General features: G+C 38.2%; 1 protein-coding gene across 6 annotated transcripts in view; it reads left to right on the top strand.

Annotated features, from left to right (window-relative positions):
- YEATS2 (YEATS domain containing 2) overlaps positions 1–20,542 on the top strand; it is a 109,084-nt gene that overhangs the window by 32,294 nt on the left and 56,248 nt on the right. For all 6 annotated transcript variants that reach the window (XR_009519296.1, XM_060011043.1, XM_060011044.1 and 3 more), the window contains 3 exons: positions 2,669–2,914; positions 4,480–4,595; positions 17,163–17,324. Coding sequence is in view for 5 of the 6 variants with exons in the window: in XM_060011043.1 (XP_059867026.1) it covers positions 2,669–2,914; positions 4,480–4,595; positions 17,163–17,324 (524 nt within the window). In the remaining variant the exon portion in view is untranslated. The remainder of the gene's footprint in view (positions 1–2,668; positions 2,915–4,479; positions 4,596–17,162; positions 17,325–20,542) is intronic.

The following is a 20,542-nucleotide window of genomic DNA, read 5'->3' as shown; positions in this document are numbered from 1 at the left end:
TGGAGATAGTACTTCATAGGTAATGCTGTATACTTCATATTGTATCACATTAGGAGACATAGTATCAGGTTGTGCTACTGTTAGTGATACTAAGTTTAGTCATGGTTAATGTGATTACCACTAGATTGCTCCAGTTATAAAGGATGGGGATAGGATTGAACTGATACAGAAGTATTTCTTCTTGTTTGACGTTTTGATAATTTCTGCGTAAGTTTCATTTTTTCTTAAGTTTTTTCCAGTTAGAATTAGATAATTCTCCTCTTGGACAGTACTGGCTCAATGAGAATAGTGGAAGGGCTGCAGGGAGCATAGTAGCATGCTGCTTTGCATCATTCCCTGTGGTTTTTACAGATAAGAGGTACCTGCCATGTATAGGCTTTTGTGTTATCCTGTGGCGCTTTAAGGTGTTAGGTATTGGTGATACTCCTGATGTTATCTTTGAGAAATCTGAAGCATTATTTGAGTTTGATCTTAGATGGTAGATAGTTGTTTCTTCTACTGCAGGAGTTTCCATATTACATTTTAGAGTCTGAATTACTTTGCTCGAGCTACCATAACAAATTACCACAAGCTTGGTGGCTTAAAACAACAGGAATTTGGGACTTCTTGGTGGCGCAGTGGATAAGACTCTGCGCTCCCAATGCAGGGGGCCCAGGTTCGATCCCTGGTCAGGGAACTATATCCCACATGCATGATGCAACTAAGAGTTTGCGCATGCCACAACTAAGGAGCCCATGAGCCACAACTAAGGAGCCCATGAGCCACAACTAAGGAGCCCATGTTCTGCAACTAAGGAGCTGTAGAGCCTCAACTAAGGAGCCCACCTGCCGCAACTAAGACCCTGCGCAACCAAATAAATTTTAAAAATAAATAAAGGAACCAGACTTTAAAAACAAAACAAAACAAAACAGGAATTTATTATTTCATGATTCTAGAGGCTAGCAGTCCAAAACCAAGTATGTTGGTGGCTAGGCCATGCTCCCTCTGAAGACTCTAGGGAAGAATTCTTCCTTGTCTTCTCCTAGCTTCTGGTGGTTGCTAGCAGTACTTGGCATTCCTTGGCTTGTAGCTGTATCGCTCCAATTTCTGCCTTTAACTTCACATGGACTTTTCCCTTTGTGTGTCTTCTCTGTTTCTTTCTTACCTCTTTTAAGAATACTAGTCATTGAAGTAAGGCCTACCCAAATCCAGTATGACATCATCTTAACTTGATTACATCTGAAAAGACTGTATTTTCAAGTAGCCACATTCATAGGTCTAGGTGGACATGAATTTTTGGGAGACAGTGTTAACCCAGGGCAGATTCTAAAGTCATCTGTCATATGGCTTGATATTAGACTCAACAAGATGGACATTGTGAGCTAGCAGCTGCCTGACATAGGACTGTAGCTACTCTGAAGAGCTGGTTATTCATTTAATGTTTTGATGCCTTTTTTTTTAAACCATTAGCAGTACTGAACTGTGCTATTTGATAGTCTAGAAATGTACTGGTTTTTATCTTGTATATTCTGATTGGGATTTATTTAAGGATATTTAGGTATATTTTTATCTTTTAGGATCTGCCAATTATTTTTAGTTTGCTCTAACAAAATACATTTATAGCTCTAAAATAAACCTTTATTATTGAAATACAACAGCTCTGTTGCTTTGACTCTGAAACACTAGTCTCTGGCTCCCTTTTACTTGCGAAAACAATTATTTTTAATTTCAATTAAGCAATTTCTAAAGCTGGGCTTCCTAGGAAGTAACTACATTATAACAACACACTATTTTATAAGTAACAAAACGCAGAAAAATACCCTAGGCAGGCTTCAGTACTGGACTGAGGGCAAACTATATATCATTATTAATCATTTTAAACCATTCTATGCTACATTTTATTCCTACGTGGGAGCTATTTTACATACACATTTTAAAAAATCTTTATATTTCTTACAGGAATGTTTTATTTAGAGCAGTTGATGTATTTGTATCAAGCAATGTGAGGTTTATTTTTTTTAAGTCAAATCTGACTTTCCATGTGTTACTATATATATATATATTTTTTTAATTTTTAAATTTATTTATTTTTGGCTGTGTTGGGTCTTCGTTGCTCCCACAGGCTTTCTCTAGTTGCAGCGAGTGGAGGCTACTCTTCGTTGTGGTGCGTGGGCTTCTTATCTCAGTGGCTTCTCTTGTTGCGGAGCATGGGCTCTAGGCATGTGGGCTTCAGTAGTTGTGGCACATGGGCTCAGTAGTTGTGGCTCACGGGCTCTAGAGCGCAGGCTCAGTAGTTGTGGCGCATGGGCTTAGTTGCTCCGTGGCATATGGGATCTTCCTGGACCAGGGCTTGAACCCATATCCCCTGCATTGGCAGGCGGATTCTTAACTACTGTGCCACCAGGGAAGTCCCTATATATTTATCTTTACTTTTCATTTACCTTCTGAGGACTTGCATCTTTAGCTTTTAGTGTTAGGACCTTTGCATAATTATTTATCATTCTCTAGTTTTTGTTTTGTTGATTTGGGCCACATTAAGGAGTTTGGACTTCATTTTATGGGAGTGGGGTGATTTTGAAGGATTTTAAGCATGACTAGAAATAGATAAGGGTTTTTGGGAAGATCAAACTTTTGCCTACTTTTGGTGGATATGATTAAAAGTTTGTTTTGCTTACCCTTATTTTTGCAGGGATCAAAGACATGTGATACAATGGTTTTTAATCATCCTGCTGTCAAGAAATTTTTGGAACCACCATCTAGGTCATCATCTCCTGCCAATCAGAGATCAGAAACACCATCAGCCAATCATTCAGAAAGTGATTCTTTATCTCAACACAATGACTTCTTATCTGACAAAGACACTAACAGCAATGTGGACATAGAGGAAAGACTCTCAAGCAACACAGAGCAGAGACCAAGCCGAAATACTGGAAGGGTATAGTTGGATGGATGGGAGGGAGCCAAAAGAGAAGGGAACCAGTATTTATTAAGAATGCACATATTATTTCATTTAACCTTCATAGGAACCATAGGATATAAGTTAATTATAGCCCTTTTAGAGATGGAGAAACTGAGTCTCTATGAGGTTTAAGTTATATTTGTTCACAGGTATCAGAACTGAGAATTAAACTTTTGTCTTTTTATATTTGTCCACAGTATCAGAAGTGAGAATCAAACCTGTGTCTTTGATTTTACAGTTCAAGGCTCCTGTGTACCACACAACTCCTAGATGCCATTCATGTAGATATGAAAGAAACTTAGAGGAGTTGGCAGTACTGTGTCCACTCTGTCATGTTTATTCTCTCAAGGGCAGTGGCTCTTCTTCAGTTTCCTCTTTGAAATTTTATGTTCTAAGATGCTTTAATAACGGGAGGAAATTTGAAAAACAATAAGTAGAATTGAAGACTGTTTATCGCTCTTTGATCCTGTCAGTTTGTAATCTGAATTCCCATCTCAAGCTGCTCTGATCTTCTTGGTGTAATACTTGGCTATAGAATCCTTACTGGATAAGACCAGTGGTTTTTCTCAGCCAGATGTTCTGTGATAGAGGAAATTCCCAGGCTGCTTTCCACATACTCAGACATCAAGGATTTGATTATTTTGATAAAATTAAAAATGTTTCTGATTATAAATTCATATATGTTCATTTTTGAAAATTAAACTACAGAAAAATAAGAGAGAGTAGAAAAGTCATTTATAATGCCACCACCCAAAATCAGAACTCTTAGTGTTTGGATTTAGTTGTCTCCTTCTCGTGTACTTTCTGGGGAAATACTGCATATGTTTTTCTTTTTTTAATTAAAATGAATTTAGGTCACACTAGTCATAGGATTTAGAAACCTACTATCTTTTATGTAATATGCATGCTCATGTTTATGTAACAGATATTTAGTGTTTACTGTGTACCAAGCATTTTTCTAAAAACTGTACAAAACCATCATCTGATATAGATACTATTATCATCCTTATATTATAGATGAGGAAATAGAGACAGAAGAGTTAAGTAATTACCCAAGCTGACACATCTAGTAAATGTAAGGGCCAAAGCTTAAACACTGGCTGTCTATCTCCATAGTCAAACTTTAAATTAATCATTATGTTTATGTTACATCTTATTGAAAAATTTGTAATAGTACAGAAGATTGAAAAGAAAGTAAATTCCGTTGACCCCTTCCCCCATTTCCATATCCCAGAGGTAACTGTTTTAGTAGTTTCTTGTGTATCCTTCCACATCCTATTTGCATATACAAAGCAGCTGTTTATGACTATTAAAAACACACACACATATGTGGAATTACAGTGTACAAACTTTTTCTATAAACTAATGCAAAAATTATAGTAAAATTATTCTTTCATGCTCTGAGAGCAGCCACAAAGCCAGAGAATTTTGTAATTAAAAAAAAATTGAGTTAGTCCATCCATACCTTTTATGATTTTGTGGTTTCTGCCTATTGAAAACTGTCTAAATTGAAAATGAAACTTGATTATGATTTTTTCTAGGACACTTCTGGTATTACTGGCTCCCATAAAACAGAGCAGCGGAATACTGATCTTACAGGAGATGAGACTTCACGACTTTTTGTAAAGAAAACAATAGTAGTGGGCAATGTGTCCAAGTGAGTATTCAGTTGAATTGTCTCATTTTCAGTCATCCATTTTTGGTAATACTCTGGCATACTCTTATTATCATAGTATTACAGTAAGTATAGGCCTCAAGGATTCTTTTTCCCAAACTCTTAGTTGTTTTAAAAGTGAATGAAAGTCCAGAGACTTGAGACTGCTCCAGTGTGTCTGCTAATCTTTGATGTAGGATGAAATTGTGCTTGGTAAAAATTTTGTAGATGTGAACTTTTATGCAAATGGTGTGTTTTATTAAGCATGTAACTGTGGATAACTTTGGAGGAACTTTTGACTTCTTCTGATCTAGTTCTATCCTTAGGGGCCTTACCTATTCCTAAAAATGTTTATTTGGTTGCCCAAATTGAAATGTTTTAAATATATAACAAAAGGTTGTAGTGCAGGTCTTGAAGACAGAATTCCTTCAAGCTAAAGGGCTATCTCTTTAACAGTATGATTTCATGCTGTCTTGTGGTAACATCATCATTTTTGCCGAGTATCTAGGAATGGATAAGGACATCATAAATCTTCAAACAGCATAAGAATGTTATTTCTTCACAAAGCCTTATTTGCCCTTCTCCTCACTAGGCATATTTATTTCCTCTATGCTCTCTTGTCATTTTTATCATATTATATAGTTATTTCCTATTTTCATATATTTTTTCAAATCAGGCTGAATCTCTTTTGGGTAGGCAGTATATCTTGTTTGTTTTTGTATCTTGCAGTAGTTGGTGTTCAGTAAATATTTGACTGATGAATGAATCAGTATATTTATGAAAATTGTAATTAGATTCAATTACTGAAAATAAAGGATTCAGAATTACAGTAAATATCTGGGGAGGGGGAATCAGATCTCGGGGGAATCTTCCAAGTCCCAGTTGATGGACCACTGATAACAAATAAGAAGTACATTAAAAATCTCAGGATAATAAAAACAAAGATTCTCAATGGTCTGTGTCGTAGTATTTAAACAGAAGCATGAAATATGACTAAGGCAATTAGGTTTCTGTTTCATGGATTATTTTATTTTATTTTATTTTATTTTTATTTTTATTTGTTTTGCGGTACGTGGGCCTCTCACTGTTGTGGCCTCTCCCGTTGCGGAGCACAGGCTCCGAACGCACAGGCTCAGCAGCCATGGCTCACGGGCCCAGCCGCTCCGTGGCATGTGGGATCTTCCCAGACTGGGGAACCCGTGTCCCCTGCATCGGCAGGTGGACTCTCAACCAATGCACCACCAGGGAAGCCCCTCATGGATTATTTTAGAATTAGCATGCATTCAGCTAAGGGGACTAATATGAAGTGTTGAGGTCTCAACTATAGTACAAGACAGGTCAGCCCAGAAAAGGCCAAAACTAGAAATTCATGAAGACTCACCAGGCCACCAGAAGATTGGGGAGAAACAGTTACTGACATTTTCAAACAATTATGTCTGATTTGTAGGTTTTGGGGTTTAAGACCAGCTAGAACTTAAAATACTGGTTAACTGTGGATTTTAAGTAGAGAGGAATGATTGGCATGAGAATTATAAAGTCCTTGTTTGTTCTGGAAGAGGATAAAAATATCGATTTACTTTGGACTTTGTTAAGAATGCTCATTAGCATATCTAAGATAACAGTGAAAAGAACAGACATAGAGATTTAAACTTTAAAGGTAGTAAGGGGTTGGACTTCCCTGGTGGTTCAGTGGTTAAGAATCTGCCTGCTGATGCAGGGGACATGGGTTCGTGCCCCGGTCCGGGAGGATCCAACATGCCATAGAGCAGCTGGGCCCGTGAGCCATGGCCGCTGAGCCTGCGTGTCCAGAGCCTGTGCTCCGCAATGGGAGAGGCCACAACAGTGAGAGGCCCGCGTACTGCAAAAAAAAAAAAAAAAGAATTCCCCTGCCAAATCAGGGGACAGGGGTTCGAGCCCTGGTCCGGGAAGATCCCACATACTGTGTGCCACAACTACAGAGCCTGTGCTCTAGAGTCCGTGAGCCGCCCACAAGCCACAACTACTGAAGCCTGCGTGCCTAGAGTGCATGCTCCGCAACAGGAGAAGCCACCACAATGAGAAGCCTGTGCACCGCAACGAAGAGTAGCTCCTGCTTGCTGCAGCTAGAGAAAGCCCGCGTGCAGCAATGAAGACCCAGCGTAGCCAAAAAGAAAAATGTAGTAAGGTGTGAGGAGAATTGAATGAAGAAAAGGGGAAAACCCCCCTGATTCCAAAGGAAGGCAAGCAGGAGCAGGAGAAGGGATGTGGAAAAGAAGAAAAAAAGAAAAGGACAAATAGTATAAAATAATTTAGTAGCAGTAAATCTAAATGTATCAACAATCATAAAAAATGCATATGGATTTAATTATCTAATGAAAAGAAATAGTTATACTGAGACGAAATAACATCTTTATGCTAATGCATTTGAAAATTTAGATGAAATAGAGAATTCCTAGAAAAACACAACTTAAAATGACTCAAAAAAGGAAAAACCTTGAATAGTTTTAGAACTACTAAGTAAGTTTAATTATTGATTTTTAAAACGTTTTCTTCATAAAACCAAATTAAACCATGAGGCTTAGATTGCTTTAAAGGCTGAGTGAACAGCTAATTCCAATTGTGTAGAAAATCTTATGGGGAAAAAGAGAACATTTGTCAGTTTACATTATGAAGATAGCATAAGTTTGTTAACAGAGCCAAACAGGGAGTTCATAAGAAAAGGAAAATTATAGGACATTGACACTCATAAATATAGAGGTGAAAGGGCTGAACAAAATCATTAGCAAACTGAAGTCAGTAACTATAGAAATGATAGTACTTCATGACCAGGAAATGCAAGTTTGGATTAACATTAGAAATTAATAAATATGATAAAGGACATAAAACATGACCACCTCAAAAGATGCAGAAACATTTGACAAAATTCAAGTCTGTTTGTGGTGAATCCTCATGGCAGACTTGGAATTCAGTTAATCAGATAAAGATTATCTCAAAACACCTTCAACAAATATACTCAATGGTAAACAATTAAACACCTTCCCCTTTAGGTTCAGAACAAAACAAGAGATGCTCAGTATTACTACTCCTATTCACCACAGCACTTGGAGATACTAATAGAGTCATAATGCATTAGTAAATATGAGGATTAGAAAAGAAGAAACAAAGTGTCATTATTAATAGATGATATAATTGTCTACACAGAAAAATCTAAAACAATTTTTGATAGTTTTAGAGTTACTAAGAGAGCTTGGCAAGACTATTGAATTACAGTATCAATACACAGAAGTTGATTGTGTTTCTGTATGACAGACTTAGAAAACAGTTCTAAAAAGATGCATTTACGGATTTCCCTGGTGGCGCAGTGGTTGAGAGTCCGCCTGCTGATGTAGAGGACACGGGTTCGTGCCCCGGTCCGGGAAGATCCCACATGCCGCGGAGTGGTTGGGCCCGTAAGCTATGGCCGCTGATCCTGCGCATCCGGAGCCTGTGCTCCGCAACGGGAGAAAAGATACATTTACTATAGCAATAAAAAATACAACATAATAAATCAAACAAAAGATATGCTAGCCTTTCATGAAATTGAATAAAATTTTATTAAAACGCATGAAAGAACTAAGTAATTAGGAACTTCTCTGGTGGTCCAGTTGTTAAGACTCCATGTTCTCAATGCAGGGGGCACAGGTTCAATTCCTGGTCAGGGAACTAGGGTCCCACATGCCACAGGGTGTGATCAATAAATAAATAAATAGATCACTATACCATGTTCAGGACAGGAAGGCTCAATATTGTAAAAGATACCACTTCCCCCTAAGTTGATATGTAAATATTCTGATTAAAATCCCAGTAGCGTTCAGGAAATTCACAGGCTGGCTTTTATTTGTGAAAAACCAAAGGGTCAAGGTGGGACATGAATACTCCTAAAGAAAAACTAGGTTAGGCAACTTGGCCTACTGCATTGCTAAGGATAACCATAGACATAGATGAAAGTATAGAAGTCCATGACCATATTTTACAACAAAATGTAATAAGGGGGCCTTGTGAAATAAAGACAGCTTCAAAAGGGAGGGCTAAGGATTCTAGTTTTACCATGGTCAGGACTTCAGGGAATGGCTTGTTTTGGCTTTTAAAAGGCAAGAGACCAGTTGCATCCTTCTTGGCAGCAATGGGTAGGAAACAGAAGAGTTCAAAGTTCTAGCACTTTGAAACCTGAATGAAATCAACCCAAAGGCTAGAGGTTTCCTAACCCAGGAATAAAGTATGCCAGTTTATTTCTACCTAATGTACCCACTTAGCAGGAAAAGCAAGATTGATTTTTTTTAATTGCATGGTGATAATCAGAAAACAAAACAAACTTTAACGGAATGCCCCTTAGGCCAAAAAAAAAAGTTTAAAAGAAAAGGGTTAACTGCAAAGATTCACTTTGGTTAGCGGATATAGCTGTTAAATATTGAATGAATTTCAGGGGTTTTTTAAATTGAAAAGTTTCTCCCACCCTTATCCCCTGGCAACCATTTTTCCACTCTGCTTCTATGAGTTTGACTTTTTTTTAGATTCCACATCAAAGTGATACCAAGCAGTATTTGTCTTTGTCTGACTTATGTCACTTAGCATAATGCCTTTAAACTCCATCCATTTTGTCACAAATGGCAGGATTTACCTTTTATCTCAGAACTGAATATTCCCGTGTGTGTGTGTGTGTGTGTGTGTGTGTGTGTGTGTGTGTGTGTGTGTGTGTGTAGTGTGTGTAGTGTGTGTAGTGTGTGTAGTGTGTATGGTGTGTGTATGTGGTCATATCTTTATCCATCCCTTTTAAAACATTTTTTTAAACTGAAGTATAATTGACCTAACAACATTATATTAGTTTTAGGTATGCAACATAGTGATTTGATATTTTTATACATTGCAAAATGATCATCACGATAAGTCTAGTTACCATCTGTCACCATAGCTATACATTATCTGTATATTACATGACTTATTTATTTTATAACTGGAAGTTTATGTCTCTTTATCTCCCTCATCTATTTCCTTCATCCACCAACCCCCTCCCTCTGGCAAACAGCAGTTTATTCTCTGTATCTATCAATCTGTTTCTGTTTTGTTATGTTAGTTTTGTTTAGATTCCACATAAAAGTGAAATCATAGTGGGTTTTTTTTTTTTTTTTTTTTTTTACTTATTTTTGGCTGTGTTGGGTCTTCGTTTCTGTGCATGGGCTTTCTCTAGTTACGGCGAGAGGGGGCCACTCTTCATCGCGGTGCGCGGGCCTCTCACTGTCGCGGCCTCTCTTGTTGCGGAGCACAAGCTCCAGATGCGCAGGCTCAGTGGTTGTGGCTCACAGGCCTAGTTGCTCCGCGGCATGTGGGATCTTCCCAGACCAGGGCTCAAACCCGTGTCTGCTGCATTGGCAGGCAGATTCTCAACCACTGCGCCACCAGGGAAGCCCATAGTGTTTGTTTTTCTCTGACTTATTTCACTTAGCAAAATACCCTCTAGGTCCATCCATATTCTCACAAATGGTGAGATTTCATTCTTTTTTATGGCTGAATAATATTCTATTGTATATATATATACCGCATCTTGATTCCATTCATCTGTTGATGCATGCTTAGGTTGCTTTCATATCTTGGCTATTGTAAATAATGCTGCAGTGAACATAAGGGTATATTTATCTTTTTGAATTAGTGTTTTGAATATGGTTGGAATTTCCAGAAGTGGAACTGCTGGATCATGATAGCCATTCTGACAGTTGTGAGGTGATATCTTATTGTGGTTTTGATTTGAATTTTCCTGATGATTAGTGATGTTGAGCATCATTTCATGTGTCTGTTGACCATCTCTATGTCTTCTTTGGAAAAATGTCTATTCAGGTCCTCTGCCCATTTTTTTTTTTTTTTTTTTTTTTTTTTTGCGGTACGCGGGCCTTTCACTGTTGTGGCCTCTCCCGTTGCAGAGCACAGGCTCCAGACACACAGGCTCAGCGGCCATGGCTCATGGGCCTAGCCGCTCTGCGGCATGTGGGATCTTCCTGGACCAGGGCACGAACCTGTATCCCCTGCATTGGCAGGCGGACTCTCAACCACTGTGCCACCAGGGAAGCCCTCTCTGCCCATTTTTTAATCGGGTTGTTTGTTTTTTTGATGTTGAGTTCTGTGAGTTCTTGGTATATTTTGGATATTAACCCCTTATCACAGATATGTCATTTGCAAATATCTTCTCCCATTTATTAGGCTGCTTATTTGTTTTGTTCATAGTTCCCATCAACGTGTAAAAGCTTTTTAGTTTAATGTGGTCCCATTTGTTTATTTTGGCTTTTATTGCTCTTGCCTGAGAAGACATATTCAAAAAGATATTGCTAAGACTAATGTCAAAGAGCATACTGCCTATGTTTTCTTCTAGGATTTTTATGGTTTCAGGTCTTACATTTAAGTCTTTAATCCATTTTGAGTTTATTTTTGTATATGGTTTGAGAAAGTAGTCCAGTTTGATTCTTTTGCATGTTACTGTCTGGTTTTCCCAACACCATTTATTGAAGATGCTATTTTTTACCCATTGTATATTCTTGCCTCCTTTGTTGTAGGTTAATGGACCAATATGTGTGGGTTTGTTTCTGGGCTCTCTGTTCTGTTCCGTTACTCTATGTGTCTATTTTTATGTCAGTACCATACTGTTTTGATAACTGTAGCTTTATAGTGTATATCCATTCATCTCTTGACAGACACTTGTTTCCTTGTCTTAGCTATTGTAAATAATGCTGCAGTGAACATGGGAGTACAGATATCTCTTTGATATCCTTTTTTATTGTCTTTGCCTATATACACAGAAATGGGGTAGTTTTTAATTTTTTGTGGACCCTCCATACTGTTTTCCATAGTGGCTGCATTTACATTCCCACCAACAGTGTATAAGGGTTCCCTTTTCTCCATATTCTCACCAACACTTGTTATCTCTTATATTTTTGATGATAGCCATTCTAACAGATGTGAGATGATAACTCATTGTGGTTTTGATTTGCATTTGCCTGATGATTAGTGATGTTGATCACCTTTTCATGTACCTTTTGACCATTTGTATGTCTTCCTTGGAAAAATATTTACTTCCTCTGCCTATTTCCAAGTCAGGTTTTTGTTTTGTTTTTTTGCTATTATGTGAGTTCCTCATATGTTTTGAATATTAACCCTTTATCAGGTTTATGATTTGCAAATATTTTTTCCCATTCCATACGTTGCCTTTTCATTTTGTTGGTGGTTTCCTATCCTGTGCAAAAGCTTTTTAGTTTGTTGTAGTTCCACTTGTTTATTCTTGCTTTTGTTGCCTCTGTTTTTGGTGTCAAATCCAAAAAATCATTGCCCAGACCAATATCAAAAAGCTAACCCCCGTATACTTTCTTTTAGGAGTTTTATGGTTTCAGGTCTTAAATTTAACTTGTTAATCCGTTTTGAGTTTATTTTTGTGTGTGGTGTGGATAGAGGTTCAGTTTCATTCTTTTGCACATGGCTTTACAGTTTTCCCAATACCATTTATTGAAGAAACTATCCTTCCCCCATTGTATATCTTATCTCCTTTGTCGGAAACTAATTGACCAGTAAGTGTGGGTTTATTTCTGGCCTCTCTATTCTGTTTCATTGATTTATGTGTTTTTATGCCAAAACAACACTTTTGATTACTGCAGCTTTGTAATATACTTTGAAATCAGGAAGTGTGATGATGCCTGCAGCTTTGTTCTTCTTTCTCAAGACTGCTCTGGGTATTCAGAATCTTCTCTGGTTCCATACAGATTTTAGGACTGTTTTTCTATTTCTGTGAAAAATGCCATTGGAATTTTATAGGGATTGTATTGAATCTAAATTGCTTTGGATAGTATGAACATCTTAACTATTAATTCTTCCAATACGTGAGCACAGAATATATATTTATTTGTGCCTTGTTCAGTTTCTTTCATCATTGTCTTATAGTTTTCAGTGTACAGGTCTTTTACCTCTTTGGTTAAATTTATTGCTAAGTTTGTTGTTGTATTTGATGCTCTTGTAAATGAAATTATTGTCTTAATTTCTCTTTCTGATAGTTTGTTGTTAGTGTATAGAAACACAACTGATTTTTTATGTTGATTTTATATCCTGTAACTTTACTGAATTCATTTATTAGTTTTAACAGTTTTGTGGTGGAATCTTTAGGTTTTTCTATATGATATTATGTTGTGTGCAAATAGAGACCATTTTACTTCTTCCTTTCCAGTTTGGTTGCCTTTTATTTCTTTTTCTTGTCTAATTGCTCTGGCTGGGACTTACAGTACTGTGTAGAAAGACGTGGCAAGAGTGGACATCCTTGTCTTGTTCCTGATCTTAGAGGAAAAGCTTCCAGCGTTCACCATTGAATACGATGTTAGCTGTAGGCTTGTCATATGTGACCTTTATTATGCTGAGTTATGCTTCCTCTATACCCAGTTTGTTGAGAGTTTTTATCATGAATGGGTATTGAATTTTGTCAAATGCTTTTTCTGCATCTGTTGAGATGATCATATGATTTTTAGCCTTCATTTTATTAATGTGGTGTGTTGCATTGGTTGATTTGTGGATGTCAAACCATCATTGCATGCCTGGAATAAATCCCACTTGATCATGTTGTTGATACTTTTAACACATTATTGACCAGGGGATTTTTGCAGAAACTAACACCTGTGGCTGATGGTTTGTTATGTAAGTGAATATTGAAACACCTGCGTTTGAGTAAATATCAGCAACGTTTTTTGCACTTAATATATTTATTTGAAACTTTGTACATGTCTTACTAAAGCATTCTGATATTTCGTTAGAGTGTGATAGGCAGTATAGCAGGCACCTCTGTGCAGGGGAACAGAACATCTATTACAAATATACCATGTATATTTGTATACACTTTGCACTTTGCATTTGTATACACAATGCACTTTCCCCTGGAATAGCAGACTCTACACTTTCTGGTGGCATTTGTTTTTGGTCCTGTGGGTATTATTTCCTCTAGAATATATTCTTTTATTTTACCTGATAGTTGACAAGGTGGATCTTGGCGGCGCACTGTTCTAGAAACGCCACAAGAAGGACCAGGTGTGGGACTACCGCTGTATTACCAGAATGGTCAATTCCCCATTCTCTAGCTACTGCTAACAAAAATTGCTTGTAAGTCACTTTATTCTGTGCATTAAGGCTGCAATAAATTTTAAACACATTGAATAAAACTGCAATTACTCAAATGTAAACCTACTTTCTTATACCATTTTCGAGTTCTCCGGAGGATATTGAAGTTTGCCAGATATTGATTGGATCGATCAACTCCCTTCATGTATTTATTATACTCTAATATACAGGTGGGCTTAGTTATCTGATGGCCAGTCCTCCATCTTCTTTTCCTGTAGTTGCTGTGGAGGTGTCATGAATAGTTGTCACCATGAGGACTAGCCTCTTGTCTTTCCATAGAAGAAGAGTCACTTCTCCTTTCCATAAGAATGTCATTTCTCCCCTCTGTAGATTTTTAGATTTCTCCTTTAATTGGTTTGGTAGACCACAATTCTCTCTTATAGTCCCACAAGCTCTGGTTTTATTTTTCAACAATATTTCAGATGTGGGCACACTGTTGTAATAATTGTCTTGGTAAATATGGTGCCATGAACCGAGATAAGGTTGTAGGACCAATAATATTGTTTCTTGCAGTTTCTTTCCTTCACCCGTGTAAATCTCAAAGTTGCCTATATATCCGGTTTCACTTTCACTTACCATCCTGACCAAAATTCCATATTTTGTAAGTTTTCTGGGATTATAGGTTTTGTTTTCTTTTTTTTTTGGATTATAGGTTTTGAATCTGAGTTGTCCCCTCCACTTTATCATTGCCTCCTCAAGTGATAGCTCTTGTTTGGGTATATAGATCGATTGAAATTTTGGTAAAAAATAATCCAAAAGAGGTTTTTGAAATTCTGTCTGTAGCAAGTGGAGTTTCTGAGTTATCGGTAAAGTGAATAAATACCATTATTTGTTCAAACCTTCTCATCATAATCTTTGGAAAGATTGGTGTTTCAGGATCAGTCAACCAGTATTCTTCCCAGTGTGACTTTCTTAATTGTCCCATCAAAATTATTTTTATTTTATTTTATTTTATTTTTGCGGTATGCGAACCTCTCACTGTTGGGGCCTCTCCCGTTGCGGAGCACAGGCTACGAACACACAGGCTTAGCGGCCGTGACTCACAGGCCCAGCCGCTCCGTGGCATGTGGGATCTTCCTGGACCGGGGCGTGAACCCGTGTCCCCTGCATTGGCAGGTGGACTCTCAACCACTGTGCCACCAGGGAAGCCCCCATCAAAATTATTAATCCAAGAAACTTCTTCATGTCACTATTGGTTACATCAGTCCATTTTAAAGCCTTATCATACTTTTTATTTATTTATTTTGTGTACGTGGGCCCCTCACTGTTGTGGCCTCTCCTGTTGTGGAGCACAGGCTCCGGATGCGCAGGCTCAGCGGCCATGGCTCACGGGCCCAACCGCTCCGCGGCATGTGGGATCCTCCCGGACCGGGGCACGAACCCACGTCCCCTGCATCGGCAGGTGGACTCTCAACCACTGCGCCACCAGGGAAGCCCCTTATCATACTCCGACCAACTTGAAAAAGTCGTTACCAAAAATTAATTATGTTATTTCAATAACACTTTGCGGGTTATTACATTCAGTAGTTACACCTGATACACCTGTAGTCTTCTAATTTTCGTGAAGTGTTGTCTTCAATCCACTCTTCCGTAGAAGCAAAGGAGCATTCTCCAGCACCGTGAGTTTCATTTTCACTTTCCGTATCAGAATCAATCACTAAGGTTTTTTGTCTTTTTGTTGGTCTAATAATTCACATCGTCTGAATCAGAACTATATTCTGAAGAACTGTCATCTTCTGAGGCACTAGTGTATATGTTGCTGGGACAGTCAGAGAAAGTATCTGTATAAAATTCACCGAAAAATTCTTCTTCACTCAAAATTTGTGATGCGTCATTTTTGAAAATTTTATGGTAATAAACTTGCATTTATAATATACACAAGATTGGGACAAAAACCTAACAGAGCAAAATGTGAATGATAATGACAGTCATAAGTTGTATAATGAACCCTTGATCAATTTTAAGCTGTAACAACTTCACACTGTGATGTTAATTGTATCACACTCTATTGATACGTTTCCAGTCAATAACGCTCGGGTAACAAAAGACGCATTATTACCTCTCAGGTCAGTAATGTGTCAATGTACTGTTGAATTCTGTTTACTAATGTTTTGTTGAAGAATTTTGCATCTACTTTTATCAGGGATACTGGCTTGTAATTTCCATGTAGTATCCTTATTTGGCTTTGATATCAGGGTAATTTTGGCTTTGTTAAATGAGTTTGTTGGGCTTCCCTGGTGGTGCAGCAGTTGAGAGTCCGCCTGCCGATGCAGGGGACACAGGTTCGTGCCCCGGTCTGGGAAGATCCCACATGCTGCGGAGCGGCTAGGCCTGTGAGCCATGGCCACTGAGCCTGCGCGTCCGGAGCCTGTGCTCCGCAACGGGAGAGGCCCCAACAGTGAGAGGCCCGCCTACCACAAAAAAAAAAAAAAAAAAAAGTTTGTTGAGTGTTCCCTCCCCTTCTGTTTTTTGGAAGAGATTGAGGATTGGTACCAATTCTTTAAATGTTTGGTAGAATTTACCCTTTAAAGCCATCTGGTCCTGGAATGTACTTTTTTGGGAGGTTTTTACTAATTCAATCGGATTGGTACCAATTCTTTAAATGTTTGGTAGAATTCACCCTTTAAAGCCATCTGGTCCTGGAATGTACTTTTTTGGGAGGTTTTTACGAATTCAGTCTCCTTATTAGTAATTGTTCTGTTCAGATTTTCTATTTCTTCACTATTCAGTCTGGGTGAGCTGTGTATTTTTAGGATTTATTCACTACTTCTAAGTTGTCTGGTTCGTTGGTGTTTAATTGTTCTCTGTCTCTTATGATCCTTTGTATTTGTGTAGTATGAATTGTAACATCTCCACTTTCATTTATAATTTTATTTATTTATTACCCCCCCCCCCCTTTTCTTGGTAAGTCTGGGTAAAGGTTTTTGTCTATTTTGTTGTTTATCTTTTAAAAAAACCAGCTCTTAGTTTCTTTGATCTTTTCTACTGTGTTTTTGGTCTCAATTTATTTCCACTCTGATCTTGGTTATTTCCTTCCTTCTACTAACTTTGGGCTTAGTCTGTTTTTTTCTTTCTAGTTCCTTACAGTGTAAAGTTAGATTGTGTATATGAAGTCTTTCTTTTTTCTTAATGTAGGCATTTATCACTGTAAACTTCTTTCTTAGAACTGTTTTTGCTGCATCACTTAGGTTTTGGTGTGCTTTATTTCCATTTTCAGTTGTCTCAAGATGTTTTTTGATTTCTCTTTTGATTTTTTTTTCACCTATTTGTTGGTAAGTAACATGTTGCTTAATCTTCACATATATGTAAATTTTCCTATTTTCGTCTTGTAATTGATTTTTAATCTTGTTTTAAGTAGTAGGTAATTGGTTTGTTAGGAAAAAAGAATTCGAGTAGTTTTTTTTTTTTTCTCTACTCTAGGTACATACCTCCTGATAAGAGAGAAGAAAACGACCAGTCAACCCACAAGTGGATGGTATATGTCCGAGGGTCTCGTAGAGAACCCAGCATTAATCATTTTGTCAAGAAAGTTTGGTTCTTTCTTCATCCCAGCTATAAACCAAATGACCTTGTGGAAGTTAGGTGAGCACACTTGAGTTATTAAACCTGAGAAGTACAGATTTACTGAAGTGGAAGGAAAGTGATTTAACTTGAGAACACTCCCTTGAAATTCCTGTGTCATTAATAATTTACTCAGCTTCGGCTTTTAGTCACAGTATAGTTTTAGCTGTGGTTCCCTCTTGCAGATTTCTGTCTCACTGAACAGGTACCATCCCCTTCTGTCAGGTTGTTAACCGTATGAATTATATTAGCTGATTCTCCTCTCCTCTGGAAATAGCTTAACTTGTTTATATAGATACAACGTTACTGTTTTTTATGATTATCAGAATATAGTAGAATTAAATAAAGTTTCTGAAATTACAGAAATATTTAATGTTGAAAGTTCTCCATGATCTCACCTTCTCAGAAGTAACCCTTAATGATATTTTTCCTGTATATATAAACCTAGTATAGTTGTTGAGGTTCTTTGTTGTCATTATTTCACAGAGATGGAATGATAATATATATATTGTTCTGAAATTTGTTTCATTTAGGTGTATTCTTTACATCTTTATGTGATGTTACATATCACATATATATTCATTATATGACTGTATTGTGGAAGTGGTTGTGGGTCTTTATCAGTGAAATCTCCTGTATCCTCAGCTTTCTTCAGAACATTCCCTCCACTCCTGACTCTTAAGTAAAACATGGCTATCTCCTGAGAACACCACTTCTCCCAAGAAAACTTTCAAGTGGCAGCTGTTTTTTTCTCTCACACAGCATGTACCATTGGGTCTAAAAATGGGGTGCATGTCTTTCTTGCTCATATTTGTGGCTTCTAGACCACCTTTTCCCTTTTTCTCTCTAAAAACCTCAACTCCTTAGAAGCTTCGTAAGATCTGCTGCTCCTCCTTGTCGCAGGCATCTCCTGATTTCCCAGTCAATCCTCTCTTTCAGAAACAGTTTTAGCACCTGGTGTACTGATTTTCTGTCTAGCAGTGCTCTTTTTTTTTTAAAAAATATTTATTTATTTTTGGCTGCGTTGGGTCTTCGTTGCTGCTCACGGGCTTTCTCTAGTTGCGGTGAGTGGGGCTACTCTTCATTGCGGTGCGCAGGCTTCTCATTGCGGTGGCTTCTCTTGTTGTGGAGCACAGGCTCTAGACGCATGGGCTTCAGTAGTTGTGGCATGTGGTCTTCAGTAGTTGTGGCTCGCGGGCTGTAGCACGCAGGCTCAGTAGTTGTGGCGCACGGGCTTAGCTGCTCCGCAGCATGTGGGATCTTCCCGGACCAGGGCTTGATCCCGTGTCCCCTGCGTTGACAGACGAATTCTTAAGCACTGCGCCACCAGGGAAGTCCCTCTAGCAGTACTCTTGCCCTCATTTTTAAGAGCTTTGACATGCTGATAGACAATTCATCCAAAACCCTGGTCTCCCAGTTCATTGATAACCTCACTTTAATAATAAGGTTATGGTAGTGATATACCATAGAATCTAAGCTGAGTAAGGAGAGAAGGAGATTACATAAGAGCAGTGATGGGTAGTGCAAACTGGTGTGGGCAAGAAATGGAAATCTCTGTGGGGGTCAAAGGAATGGAGTCAGAAGATAGGAGTTGTTGGTCAGAAAGTCAAATACCTGGAAATGAGATTTTTTTGTAGCTAATACAGAACATTTATCGTCTTCATATGGCTAGTTATGCGTTTATCAGTTACCAGCTGATCTGTCCTTTAATACACACTAAATTCTGGCATAAACATGGATCTGATGCTAGATTCCATTAGTGATTTTGATTCCTGTACTAGTATTTTACTATTTTTTTTAAGTTAATTAATTTATTTATTTTGGGCTGTGTTGGGTCTTTGTTGCCGTGTGCGGGCTTTCTCTAGTTGTGGTGAGCTGGGACCACTCTTCATTGTGGTACGGTGTGTGGGCTTCTCATTGCGGTGGCTTCTCTTGTCGCGGAGCACGGGCTCTAGGCATGGGGTCTCAGTAGTTGTGGCTCGTGGGCTCTAGAGCGCAGGCTAGTAGTTGTGACGCATGGGCTTAGTTGCTCTGCGGCATGTGGGATCTTCCCGGACCAGGGCTGAAACCTGTGTCCCCTGCATTGGCAGGCGGTTCTTAACCACTGCGCCACCAGGGATGTCCCTATACTATTTTAATTGTTCTGCTGTATAGTATACTCTGATGTCCGGTAGAGTATGTTCCCCTGATTGTTATTATTCTACAGTTTTTGTCTTGGTCATTCTTGAGTATATATGTTGTTCCAGATTAGTTTAGAATCTCTGTCAAGTTATGCATTGAAATTGCATTGAATTAATGATTAATTTTCACACTTTTTATGATATTGAATCTTTTTGTCTTGTCTATCCTGGAGAATCAATCAGTGTAAACAAGATTTTTTCCTTTTAATGTTTATAAAACTTCCTGTATTTTCTTGACATATTTCACTGGATAGAACCTCAGAAAAGTGTTGATAGTCTGTTTTTTTCTAATGGTAGAGTTTGATAGAGGAGCAATTACATTCTTAGGCTCTCAAACATTAGTATTGAGAAGGCCTTGTCTGTGATTTTGTTTCAGTCTATACCTGATTCATGAACTGTTTCAGAAATACCCGATACAGCTCATCTAGCCTCACCTGGAATTCCACTGGTGACCTAGACTTGTTTTCTTTGCTAGGAATACCATCTTCCTATTGTTTGTCTTCTTCACTTACACACACATGCACATATGCGTATGTACATGCACACACTGTCTTTCTTAAGGTCTGCTGTTTGTGCTTCAAGACATAACTCAGGTTACTTTCTCAGTGAATCCTTCTTTGCTCTACTTTCTTACAGGGGTTAAAATACAGTAAATGATTGTTTACTTGAATTCTTGGGATAGTAACAATATTTTATAGTTTAAGATAGCTTACAGAGTAACAGTATTTTCTGAGTTTAGATATACTGACTCCAGATAAGTCCAGTATTTTAATACACATATTTTAGTGAGTTTGGTAAGAAATAGTAGATGAATTTAAAAAGTACTTTGTCTATAAAAATATAAATAATAAAAAGAATTTATGGGGGCTTCCCTGGTGATGCAGTGGTTGAGAGTCTGCCTGCCGATGTAGGGGACACGGGTTTGTGCCCCAGTCTGGGAAGATCCCACATGCCGCGGAGCGGTTGGGCCCGTGAGCCATGGCTGCTGAGCCTGCGCGTCTGGAGCCTATGCTCTGCAATGAGAGAGGCCACAACAGTGAGAGGCCCGCGTACCAAAAA

This window comes from Delphinus delphis, chromosome 4 (assembly GCF_949987515.2).
Source record: "Delphinus delphis chromosome 4, mDelDel1.2, whole genome shotgun sequence".
NCBI lineage: Eukaryota > Metazoa > Chordata > Mammalia > Artiodactyla > Delphinidae > Delphinus > Delphinus delphis.
The sequence above is the reverse complement of the archived record's forward strand: the minus strand, read 5'-3'. Positions and strand labels throughout refer to the sequence as shown.